Raw genomic sequence first — 13,984 nt, forward strand, 5'->3', positions numbered from 1 at the left:
TTTCTTTTCTTGTGTGTGTATGTATTGTTGTTGTTGCTGCTGTTGCTGTTGTTGTTGATGGTGTTGTTGTTGCGACAGGGTTTTAAACTATAGCCCGGGCTGAATGGAAGTCACAAGGACTGACCACAAAGTCATAACAATTCTCCTGTTGCAGAATCCCAAATGCTGGGATTACAGGCATGTGTCACCATGGTTTGCCACGAATGGAGTTTTAATTTTTATATAGCTAGGCTCAGCATTTTTCAATTTTGCCTCCCTTTTATACATCAATTTCATGTTTAAATGATTTCTCCCCTTCTATTTCAGTTTTCATGGTTAAAAGCAATCTTAAGTATATATATTTTTATTTATTCTTCTCTCATATATTACATCCTGAATGCAGTTTTCTCTCTCTCCCTCCCTCCCTCCCTCCCTCCCTCCCTCCCTCCCTCCCTCCCTTCCTCCCTTCCACTCTACCTCTCTTCAAACCCCAACCATTCTTCCTCCATTTCTCTTCAGAAAAAAGCATCTCTCCCATGGATATCAATCAAACTTGGCATATCAAATTGCAGTAAGGTTAGGCACCACAAGGTGGTCTATTTAGACCACTACAGTACACAATGATAAAGAGAAACAAAACAAAGCATGCTATTACAAAGGATCCGAAAAAATTGTGGTAAGACAACAAGAAAGCAAGAAGGGAATAAAAGGAATACAAACCAGAATAATCAATAAAATGGCAATAGTAAGCTCTTGCCCTCCAGCAATTACTTTAAGGTGTAAATGAATTAAAATATTTCACCAAAGGTAAGTCAGTAACCGAATCACAGAGAAACAAGATCCAAGCTTGCTTTAAGGATACTCAGGAGTCAAAGGTTTAAAGGTAACACAAGATTTCCCCGCAATTTGTAGACCAAAGAGAATGAGGACAAATACACTAATTTCAGATAAAACAAACTTGGATTCAGTTGTTCTCACGAGAGAGAGAGGTCACTACATAATAATAAAAGAATCAATTTTTATAAAGAATGTAACAGTTGTAAACTTATAAACACTCAGCATTGAAAAATATAAAATAGATATTACCAATTTAAGACAGAAATAGCAATATGAAAAGTGTGTGGGGTTTTGGTAGCCCATTAATTTTTTTTTGTCAGTCCTTGGCATTGAACCTAGGACTTCACACATCCTAGGCAAGCATCCACTCCTGAACTACACCCTCGGCCAAATGTTCCACTTTCAATAACAGACAAAACATACAAGTTCAGTAAGAAAACTATAGACCCGAATGTGTCAGAAATAGAGAAGAGGCTCAATGTGGGAGGCTCCCAGGGAGGTGACGAATAACCTGAGGTGTGCAGAGGAGGGCAGACGACGGCAAACCGCTTGATAGTGTTAAAGAATGAAGTTTTGGCCAGGCGTGGTGGCACACACCTTTAATCCCAGCACTTGGGAGGCAGAGACAGGCAGATTGCTGAGTTCGAGGCCAGCCTGGTCTACAAAGTGAGTTCCAGGACAGCCAAGGATACACAGAGAAACCCTGTTCAAAAAACAAAAAACAAACAAACAAACAAACAAACAAACAAAAGAATGAAGTTTTGGAATGACAGAAGCAGGGAGGGGTACTGGGCTTCTATCTCGTGCCAGGGGCTCAGACAGTCCTACATGTATGAAACACTGCATAGACAATGGCAGACCTGGGATTAGTGACCCTATAGAATAAGAAGGCAAAAGAAACACAAAGCAAATCTATCAGAAAGCAGGGAGCTCAGCCCCACTGAGCCTCCTTGGGAAATGGAGGAATTCCCTTCCCCTTGACAAGACAAGGAAACACCTAGAAGTAGAGCTAATAGATTAAAGATGTAGGGAAATGTTCTAAAGTAAATTGTGCTGGCTTCACAGCAACCTCAACTTGTACACTTTCAATGGGTACATTTTATGCTATGCAAACTGCATTTCAATAGAGTTGCTAAGTGATTTCAATACAATATACCTATGCTTTCAATATACATGAATAGTAAGTTGAAAAATTTGACAGAAGAGATCACATCTTCTAAAGAAATAAACTATAACACTCAGGGAAAAAACTTGGCTGTATAAAGTATCTACAACTTCTATAAATAAAATAATAAAACCTTTTTGAAATATAGAAGACAGAACAGAATCAATAACTCAAGATTGAATTTTTATATGTAAACTATAATGGTTAAACCTCCACAATTCATGAATACATTTCTGAACCATGAAACTTCAATAAAAGTGAAAAACAGGAAGTTTGTTGATGATGGAATGACCACTCCCAAATTATTTTATTTTATTAGAAAGGATGAAAAAGCTATAAAAATCATAAAGAAGAAAAAAATAAAACAAACTTGCTAGATCACTTGCCTAGCTGTAAGGTCTTGGATTGCATCCCAGCACACACACACACACACACACACACACACACACACACACTCAAAGGCACATGCACACATACAGTATTAGTTTAAAAAGCACTATAATTCCAAAGGGTAAATAGACTGTTTCATTTGTTAGTTTGAGAAGACCTGTCTGGCCTAGAACTAGCTGTGTATACCTGTCTGGATTCAAATTCATAGAGATTGCAAACCTCTGCCTCTCAAGTCTGAGATCAAAGGCTGTGCTACCACACCAGACTAGTTTTTGTTGTTTAAATATAGTTTTCATATAGGGCCACAAAATATCTAGACTTGAAGGGAGTCTAAGTTATCAATGAAGGACATATCACAAGTCATGGCAAAAGGAAAATATCCAGTAAATGGCATTCTAATATGATGCTTATTAGTTTGAAAGCTGGCGATGGCATTCCCTTATCCCTCTGTTCTACAAGTTGTCTAAATACCTAAGTTCTTGTATTAAATTCCCATGTGAAAAACTGAGAGTGGTTTCATTTTTTTACCAGAACTACAGCAAAATAATACCTTCCTGAAAGAAAAATATAAGTATGATATGAATGTTTAAAGTTTTCTTTTTGCCAATAAAACAACATAATATCTCACACAAATTAAAAGTTAAGTTTAGAACCATGAGCTGGGAGAAGTAACGACACCCTTAACTGGTCTCTAGGGGGCAGCAAAGAGCTGGTTACTCTTGTAGGTGGTTAAAATGTCAAGGCTCACCTGTTTCCATATGACTAAGCCTGAGCAAAGTAGGTGGCCAGGAATAACAAGGCTTGTGAGGTCATGAGTCAAATCAAAGCTAACAAGCCCAAGAGAAGATTCAAATAATGACTTTATCTTAACCTAATATAAAGAAATGTTTTCATCTGATAAAGCACCTAACCACAACTAATGTGGTTTAGTTAAATATGGTGAACTAGCACATGTTTATGAAAAGTTGGTAACAGGCAGAATTTAGCTACTTCCTTTTTCCACTCCCAGAAATAGAAATTGTACTTATGAAAAGCAATGGTCATTATTCTGTCGTATTTTTGAACATTTGATGTATATTAGAAGAAGACATGAATGATAATTAATACCTGTTCTAATAAACCATAAATGTTTGAATTACTCTTACTATAAACAAAAATTCCAGAGAATTCTTGTGTGTGTGTGGGGGGGGTTGGGGGGGTGGGTGCACACTGGTATGTATTGCACATTGGTGTGTGTGTAAAATGGTGTGTATGTATGTGGGTGCACAGTAGTGTTTGTGGGAGGACGCACAGTTATGGGTGTGTGGGGAGGTGCACTGATGTGTGTGCTTAAGTGCTCGCTGGTGTAAGTGTGGGTTGCACATTGGTGTGTGTGGTGGTGCATACTGGTGTGTGTGAGTGAAAGTGCACACTGGTGTTTGTGAGGGGATGCACACTATTATGTGTGTGTGGGGGAGGTGTGTTGATGTGTGTTTTTAAGTGCATGCTAGTGTGTATGTGTGTGGGTGCACACTGGTGTGTGTGTGTGTGTGTGTGTGTGTGTGTGTGTGTGTGTGTGTGTATTGCACATTGGTATGTGTAGGTGGGTGCATATTGGTGTGGGGTAGGAGTGGTGCACACCAGTGTTTATGTCAGGGGTTGGGAGAGAGTGCACACAGGTCCCATGCAGATGCCAAAGAAGAGTATTCTGGGTTCTACTCTGTCACTCTCTGCTTTCTCAGTTTGAGAGAGTCTCTTATTGAACCTGGTGACCCAGGAGCCTCAGCAGTCTTCCTTTCTCTACTTTCAACTACAGAAGGGCTCACAGCTACTCTGAACTTCTTACAGAAGTGCTGGGATCTCCACTTAGGTTCTCAGACATGTACATTATCCCCATTACACTATCTTTCAGGTCCTGGAGGAGAATTCTATGGCATCGGGTTCCAGCTCCCTACCGACCATAGAGAAAAGACAAGGAGTCTTTGTAAGAGTGTCCTATTAAAGGTGGGACAACTCAGGGGCATGGGTGGCCTTTCACTGTAGAAAATACCCACCTTGAACTCTTTACCCACCCCACACTTCCAGTACCTGCATGGAAACTGGCTGTAAGAATAAAAATGGCAAGGAAAGAAAAATCAAAAACAAAAACAAATGCCTTCTGAGTCACTTTCTCCTGACGCTCACACACCTGTGTCGTCTAAAACACACTCCAGCCGAGGATTCCATTCATTCAGCACAGAACCAGAGTCTCACAGAAGCAAATGCAAACATTCTCTGAAGAAACCTCCCTCAATCCCAGGGTTCAAAGGACTCTCAGAAGAGCAGAAATTCATAGTTAAAAATTATAAAGTTCAAAAGCATGTACCATCTAGTTCTTGTGAGAGCCAATACTTGCCAGACCCTCAAACATGGAAGATTTGTAAAGTATGAAGGACAAACTATAAGTGTATGTAAATGTACTAATGCATAATAAAAAGGTGATCTGAGAGCTGGAGACAACTCTTTTAAGAGCTGAGCAAGCACGAGGACCTGAGGTCAGATCTGTAGCACCCATGTAAAAGCCTGGCCCAGTGTATGTATCTCTGACTCCACCATGTGGGCACAGACAGATTTCTAGGGCCTGCTGGTCAGCCAACAGAGCTGAAAAAAAATGTCAAATTTTAGTTTTCCCGAGTGATTAAGCAGAAGATGATGAAAGTAGAACTCTTCACATCCTTCTCTGGTTTTTGCATAGGCATAAATAAGTGCACACATAAAACAGACATGGATCTCTGATCATGTCCCATCTTCTTCACATGCTATTAGATGTGGGGAACAATTTTGCTCAACTATTTTTGCCTAACCAGCACTCCTCCTTCTGGGTTGGCCTCTCCTTAACATTATGTCTTGGGTTGGGTGTGGTTCTAGACTGGCTTGAGGAAGGGACTAATACAAATAAGTTAGATTTCTTTTGCTTGCCAACAAAAAAATATTCTAATATATGCTTGCATAACTGTCTGCCCAGACTCCCATTAGATTTCTTGCCCACCAAGTCTGAGCTATTTCTGTAACTATTTCAAATAAGACATTGGACAAAGGAGGACAGGTGCAACCTTCAGAGGGAGACATCATGAAAGGATTTGTTCACTAAGTCCCTTAATTTTATACCCAGCACAGGTATTACCTACTCAGGGATGTCTTCACAAAGTTAGCAGCAGAAATAGCTGTTCATTTGTGATAGTCCCATAAATCCTACTATATATGTTTATCTCTGCACACTTATATTTTGTGATTTATTTATGGTCTCCCTCTCTGCTTACGCCTACCTCATCTTCCTTCACAATGTCAGTATCTGGCGTATCATACCAGAGAGCATTCATTTGAAGATACTGTATGCCAAGATTTTATTTACTTAAAGATACATTTCCTGTGCAATTTCTTTCTTGCTTTGCTTTAGATGTATCAAAATAATTAAGATTATTTACACTATTTATTGTGTGAAAGTTATTTGATTTTTGACTCCCAGAATGGGAATTTCATGATTCAACATAACAAATATGAATAGTGGCTATGGAGGTTATGAAGGCATTTCATCTTGTACTTGGTCAGCAGGCAGAAGGCTGTGAGCCCAAATGCTAATATAGGATCATGATAGACAGAGAAACACAGCATCACTAAGACAGGAGGACTATGAGTATGTGCAACGACCTACTTTACACTTAGATTTTACCCACTATGGTCTGGGTACTATTCTAAATGCCTTGTAAAGTTCAATCTGTGTTACTCTTGGAGCATGTTGGTCTAGCTGGTACGGACCATCATTAGTCTCATTTTACAGCAGAGAGAACAGAAGCAAACTGTTTAAGTACTTTACCTAAAGTCACATAGCAATTAAGCGGTAAAGCCAGGATTTGAACCCAGGCAGTTTACTTCCATAGTACTTTCTCTAAAACATTCAGTTTGTTGACTCTTAACTAATCCATGTAAGTAGAAAACAATCAGAAAAGTAATCTATCTGACAAATACAATCAAGAAATTGCATGTTACTGTGAATATAAGGATCCAGGTCTATTTCTATTTATCAGTTAATGGCATAACACACTTTCTAACAGATAGTGACATAAAAGACTGCTACTTACAATGAGGATTGACATTCTGGCTTAGGGAATAATGTCATCAATGGCAGAGTGGTCTTTGTCTCTGTTCCATAGGGTTTTAACTCATGGTAGCTTGTGGGAAAACTCTGCTAATTAAAGTTGAAGTCTACCATGACCTGATAGCTCATCTGAGCTTGGCACAAAATGAAGGACTCCCTTTACTAGCAGGGCTTTGGGCATCCCCTTCTCTGACCTTGTCTGAGGATCCATGATTGGGGAACATGACTGGGTCTGGGTTAGTAAGAATGACTCAGCCATTGAGCTGCTAAGGGTGTGTTAAAATAGATGGTTGCGCATGCACACGCGTGTGAATGTGTGTCTTTCATCCGTGAATTCAAACCAATTGGGTGGGTGTAGAGGAGGCACAAGCACTTACAGAGACTTTAGAGCAGATTGATTTAATATCGCATCAGCAGCTCATCTGGTGATGCTATTGACCAGACCTGAATTCTGGTGTCTGCATCATTGCTACAAAGAAAGCTAGGGTAGAAATAATGTTTTCAGATTCTATAAAAGTGCAAATGCTTCCGTGAGTTTAAAGAGGAGGAGAGGATGTGCAGCTGGTGAGAATGATTGAAAAGCAAGCAACACCAACAGCCACAGATATCCACTCATGATTACTGACTGATGGTTAATGATAAGTCATGCACAGAGCTACAAGGAGAGAATGGCCACACCAGTGAGAGAGCCATCATCCTTATCTTCTATCACAGAATATGTAGTTACACAGTTAAATACAGATGTGCCAAATGCCATGCAAACAGACATGATCAGTGAGCCAATCATCCATTAGTATAATAATTATTAGTATAAATAATTATTCACTGAAGTATATTGAAATGCAAGATGAGATTGTAGATGTAAATAAAACAGTGAGGCATAAGGTACTTACTGAGTCTAAAAGTCATCTTTGAAAGTGTGTATTTTTCCACTCCGTGCAGGAATGAAGCACCATATTTGGCACACAGTCGTATCCTTCATCCGGAAGGTTACTTTATCAAGGGCCAGAGGCCAGTCACTAGTATTCATGACACACCTTTTGAACACTTGTCTTATGAATATCTGACCTTCTTCTATTTAGTTGCTTCTTCACCAAGGAACTTTGGATGATTTGGGTACTTGCCCAGGTGCTCAGGAAATGAGATGCAAGTTTCCAGTTTCTAGAAAGGTTTGGCTGTCATTGTGCGGTGGTATTTTTGGGTACATTTAACGTGAGCATGAACAGCCTAAGCCAGAATTCTCTGAGATGACTTGAGATTTTGGAAAACATACCTTCAAAGCTAAAAAGTACAGACTGGGAAATCAAGGTGAGCTCCACTCCTGGCACATTCAGGAGCCAGAGTCTGCCTTGTCCGTGGCAACACCTGACACCCACCTGGTACATTCCTTTGATAATAGCTATGGCATCACATAGCTGCTGTTGAAAGCTTTTTCTCATGATATCTTCTCCCTACAAAACAAAAATAAATGCAGTAAGCACCACTACACTTCTGAATGCAGCCCACACTTCCCAGGGAAGAAGGCATAGCAACAATTCACCTTCCAACACATCAACCTCTTGAGAATTTCCACTTATCGTAATTTCTTCTATATGGCAGCTATTGTAGCAAATGTAATTTTTATCCATTCTTAACCAAGAGCAATGCAAAAGATGCTATGCATAAGATATAGATAATCTGACAGAGTCTCATTATACACATCAACTGAAGTCCTAAAACTGCAAAAGGAGTAAGAGCCACTTGCATTCATGTGTTGTTATAATCCCTTTTAGCATTTTTGTTTTTAATTTTAATCTTTTTAAATGTGTCTTTCTTGCATGCACATCTGTGTCTCATTGTACCACTTGTGTGTCTGGTGCCTAGGGAGACTGGAAGAGGGTGTCAGAGCCCATTGAATTGGAGTTTCAGGTGGTTGTGAGCTGCCATGAGTGTGCTGGGACTCAAAACCCAGTCTCATGAGCCTCTTTCCAGCCCATAGTCCTTGTAGTTTTGAATGGGATAGGCTTATAAAAAGAAGGTTATATTCTTGATCTATAAAAATCAAATAAATTAGACCATATCTGTGTAGGGTAAAAATGAAACACTATTTTTTTTTTAAAAATACCCTTTACTCTCATAACCATCATTCTGATTCTAGCATGGTGTGTAAACAACAAATAAGTGTTAGAGTCAGAAAGGACTGAACTTACATACTGTACCCCCACCCATGGTTTGAGCTGATATTCGAGATTAACCTTGACAAGTTTAGTTTCTGAAATTTGTATCTCAGGGAAAACAGGATTTCCATTTGGGGATTTGGATAGATTTGAAGGTTATATAAATGTATTCAAAATGTTCAGCAAACTATTTACTATGAAGTGGTCACTAAAACATGAATCCTTTTTTATAGCACTAAAATAATACCAGTCATACACACACACACACACACACACAGACACACACAGACACATATATATATATGACATAATAATACATAAAATTACAGAGTCTCATTGTGTAGATCAGCCTGACCTAAACCGCCCAGGGGCCCTAGGAAAAGCCAGTAGCTGGAGAGAAATTATTAAGATCAAGGCAGAAATTAATGACCTAGTAACAAAACCAATACAAAGAATTAATCAAACAGAGTTGGTTCTTTGAAAATAAAATCGTGGTGGACAAACTTTTAGCCAAATTACCCAAAGAAAGCAGGCAAGATGGCTCCCAAGGTAAAAGAACTCTACTAACCCTGAAGACCTGTGTTTGAGCCTCTGAATCTGAACCATGAACAGAGAGGATCTCTGACCTCCACATGGGCACCCCCTACACATACACAAATGAGCAAAAAAAAAAAAGAAGGAGAAGACCCAGTTTATTCTGGTAAATGTGACCAAAAATTAAACCAATTTAAACAGATCTCCTTAATATAATCAAAATATCTTAAGTGGCAAAAGCACACAGCATTTTCAGTAAAGTCAGGAACAAGACCAGGGTACTTACTTTCTCCACTAATATTTAATTAGCACTGGAAGTCTAGCTATAATAAGACAAGAGAAGCAAATAAAAGGAATATAAGAGCTGGAGGTACAGCTCAGGAGTTAAGACCACTTGTGGCTCAATCATGAGGACCAGAGTTCAGATCCCAGCACACATACCGGTGTAGGTCACAAACCCCTTTAACCCCAGATCTAAGGGATGTGACATTTGCTTCTGGTTTCTGTAGGTACCCATACTCACATGGGCACCTATGCTCCCACAGACTTATGCTTTGTGCATATTTTTTAAAGTATACAAATACAAAACAAAAGAAGCTGAACTATCCTTATTTGAAACGATACGGTTCTATATCTAAATATTTTACTGGAAAATTCCTAGGATCATCATACAAAAATGAGCAGCCTTCCTATGTAGCAATAACAAAAATAGTGAGGACAAATGAGTGGAGCAGTTCCAGTCTCAAAAGTTTTAAACAAACAAAGATAACAATAACAATAAAAACAAAACAAAACAAAACAAAACAAGAAACAAGAGCCCAACCTTGGAATAAACCAAACCTAGGAAGTGAAAGGTCTCCGCAACAAAAACTTTAAAGCACTGAGGAGTGAAATTGAGGAAGACATTAGAAGATGGAGATACTCCCATGTTCCTGGATCAGAGGAACCGGTACTGTAGAAATGGCTGCCCTAACTAAAGCAAACCCAGCCACTGCAATCTCAAAGTTCCAGCACCGTTCTTCAGAGTCATAACAAGGAAAACTACGTTAAAATTCATATGCAAGCACAAAAAAAACCCCAGGATAGCCAGAACCATCCTGAGCAAAAAGAATACGATAGACCTATCACCAGTCCCGATTTCAATTTATTCTACAGCGGCACAGTGATACAAATAGCACGGTACTGGACAAACACATATTTATGTATCAATAGATGTTTTAATTAGGGTTTTATTGCTGTGAACAGACACCACGACCAAGGCAACTCTTTTTTTTTTTTAAAGATTTATTTATTGATTATATGTAAGTACACTGCAGCTGTCTTCAGACACTCCAGAAGAGGGAGTCAGATTTCGTTACGGATGGTTGTGAGCCACCATGTGGTTGCTGGGATTTGAACTCCGGACCTTCGGAAGAGCAGTCGGGTGCTCTTACACATTGAGCCATCTCACCAGCCCCCAAGGCAACTCTTATAAGGACAACATTTCATTGGGCTGGCTTATAGGTTCAGAAGTTCAGTCTGTTACCATCAAGGTGGGAGCAGTGACACACCTACTCCAAGAGGGCCACACCTTGTAATAGTGCTACTCCGTAGACCTGGCATATATACACCATCACAATTGACTAGGATAGAAAACTGATAACTGATAACTTTCTGTGACTACAGCTACCTTTCTTCTTTTTCCTTTTTTTCTTTTTTGGTGCTTTTGTTTAATTTTATGAGGACACTAGAAATGCACATTGGAAAAAAGATAGTACCTTCAATAAGTGATTCTGGGAACACTGGGTGTCAACATGTAGAAGAATGAAACTGGACACTTTGATGTCTCCAACTCTACACAAAAATCAACTCCAAATGAACCAAGAACCTTAAGACAAGAGCTGACATGCTCCAACTGCTAAGGAAGAGGAGAGTGCATAGAAAAAGACGAGCATAGAAAGAACTTCATTCTGAAGAAATATGACCAACAACTGACAAATAAAATCTCATAAAATTAAGAGTTTCTGTAGGGCAAAGAAAACTGTCAAATGAGTAGAGAAGCAGTCTACAAAGTGGAAGAAAATCTTTGTTGGTTGGTTATCCAACAGAGGATTAGCATCTAGAATTTGCAAAACAAAAACAACAAAAACAAAAAACAAGACAATCTTCAAGAAACTAAACATCAAAGTAGCAACCTAATTAAAAAAAAAAGGTCTGTGGAACTGGACAGAAAGTTTTCAAAGTAACAAAAGTCATAAATGGCTAATAAACATTTTTAAAAGTCTTCAACATTATTATCCATTAAGGGCAATGCAAATCAAACCACTCTGAGATCACTCTAGTCAGAATAATGGCTATCATCAAAAGACAACAAAAGATGTCGAGGGTGTGGGGCAAGGAGAACACGTCTCATGATGAAAGTGTAATTTGGTACAGCAACTCTGTAAGGCAGTGGAGGTGTCTCACAAAGCTAAAAACAGATCTACCACATGACTGAGCTAACTACTCCGGGGTATATGTCCAAAGGACTCCATAATCTCCCACAGTGATTCTTGCTCATCTGCACTTATCATTGCTCTACTAACAATGCTTAGGAAATAGAATCGGCCTAAGTGTTTATCAGTTGATTAATGATAATGAAATATGCTGCATATACACAATGAAATTTTATTCAATAGCAAAGAAATGTGAAATTTAAAGTGGATGGAACGAGAAAGTATACTAAGTAAAGTCACCCAGCCCCCAAAGATAAATAACATGTTCTTATCTGAGGACATTAGCTTGGCTTGGCTTTGATTTTTTTGTATTGTCTGTGGTGGTCAGGGAGCTAGAGAACTCCCATGTTAGGGAGGAGGGAAAGAAGACAAATTGAGAGAACGCAGAACACATGTGACATAAACGTCAGACAGATTCACCAGCATGACGGCCCAAATGTGAGCAGACAAGGTTGATACCAATGGACATACAAAACTGGATGGAGGAAACCCTCACAATATAGGCAGTCGTGGAAAGCTGTTGTAAGCGGTGCTCCTCTCCAGGGAACAGTGCACCAACTCGCCGTCCAGTATCAAAGGATCAGCCTGAAAGCCTATGTACCAGTAACACTGTATGGACTGAACAGGTTATAGTTAGTAAAACGTGTATATAGAGAGATACATGTATGCATGCAATAACAATTAGTAAAAAGAGGCCATGGATTTGAATTAGAGTAGGGACAGGTGTATGTGAGGGTTTGAAAGGTGGAAAGGAAAGAGTAAAATGTTGTGACCGCATTATCATTTCAAACAAGCAAACAAAAGAATATGATAGGGGATTCTGGAGGTTTAACACTTGAAGAGAGGTATAGTGGGTGTCAGTGAAGCTGGGGAGTAAGTGGCTTAACCAAAGAAATCTTATAAAAACCCATTTCTCTCCCCCTCTCCCCCTCTCCCTGTCTCTCTTCACCCCTCCCCCTCTTCCCCTCCCCCTCCCCCCTCTCCCCCCTCTCCCCCCTTCCCCTCTTCCTCCCCCTCCCTCTCCCCTGTTTGACTGAAGGTATCCTGTATCAGTAGACAATTATTAAGCAAAAATGACAGGTATGGGACACCTTCCTCTGACCTACTCATCAATGGGGATACAGAGGACTCTCCAACAACACAGTCTGGTGCCACTGATGGCTCCGACTTGCCTATTTTAACTAGATGATAAGATCTTGCTCCTGAAAACACAGAACATTTTTTGCATCCTCTATGTATTTAGTGCATAGAGAAATCACCCTGGAGCAGACTTGGAAACCTCTTCCCTGCTGGGTAACTTTCAAAATGCAGGCTACTTGGGGAGCAAAGTCATCAATGGTCTCACCCAGTGGTAAACCCTGCAGGTATAACCTGACCTGCCAGGCAAGATGTGGCCACAGTTGTAATCACAGCATGACTGCTATCGGGGGAAATCAAATGTTTTCTGATTGGATTTGAAGCATGTTTCAAGGGACAGAATGCATGACAGCTACCATAAACCAATGGCTGTGGCTGGAGAGATGGCTCAATGTTTAAAGAGTACTGGTTGCTTTTCCAGAGGACTGGGGTTGGATTCCCAAAACCTACAAAAATGTTCATGGGAACAAAATTCCAGTTCCAACACCCTCTTCTACATAGGCACCAGACACCACACACGGGGAGCAGACATACACACAGGAAAACACCCATACACAAAGTAATAAAATCATTTTATTATGGCTCAAGTCATAGGGTCCAGGAGTGGGTAACCTACTACTATGACTTTTTAAAAGAGGCATGGTGTTAAACTGTCTTTCTAAAAAGCCCCAATAGCTTAATGAATAAGACCTTCTCAACATTTGTTTTTATATCCATAAGTTAGTGATGCTCTGAACCTTGGAGATTTCTGTTTGCAGTGGCAGCCATCAGTGCAGAGAATCGCAGGTAGTCAAAGTGCTGAGAATACATGAATGTTCATTCAGTCCTAAATAAGATACCTGTGTTATCCCTCCAAATTTCAGAAAGCATGAAGAAGAGGGAGCTGAAAGAGTGAATACTCCAGAGAATATGGAGAGGTGCTGTGAGATGCTGTGTTTTCCATGTGACAAGGCCACCATAGCCATGAGTTTGCAGCAGCTAACACCCACCTAAACAAGACCTGCATAAGATTACAGAGGTCAACATTCCAATATGGGTAGGAGGATCTCATGGAGTTCCGCCCTAGCTGAGCAGCTTTTAGTACTGTGGGTGGGGGGAGGAGGAGGCCATTTTTCTTTGGCTCTGGCCACTGATAGCTGCATATATTCATGCAGTACTTACTGCCCTAATTAGACTGATCAAATCATCATAATAATAA

The 13,984-nt window shown here is 39.8% G+C and overlaps 1 protein-coding gene across 1 annotated transcript in view; it reads right to left on the bottom strand.

The window, feature by feature from the left end:
* 4921504E06Rik (RIKEN cDNA 4921504E06 gene) overlaps positions 1 to 13,984 on the bottom strand; it is a 91,074-nt gene that overhangs the window by 63,064 nt on the left and 14,026 nt on the right. Inside the window, exon 4 of the mRNA NM_027600.4 lies at positions 7,862 to 7,936. Within this exon, the coding sequence (NP_081876.2) occupies positions 7,862 to 7,936 (75 nt within the window). The remainder of the gene's footprint in view (positions 1 to 7,861; positions 7,937 to 13,984) is intronic.

Source organism: Mus musculus, chromosome 2 (genome assembly GCF_000001635.26).
Source record: "Mus musculus strain C57BL/6J chromosome 2, GRCm38.p6 C57BL/6J".
Classification (NCBI taxonomy): domain Eukaryota; kingdom Metazoa; phylum Chordata; class Mammalia; order Rodentia; family Muridae; genus Mus; species Mus musculus.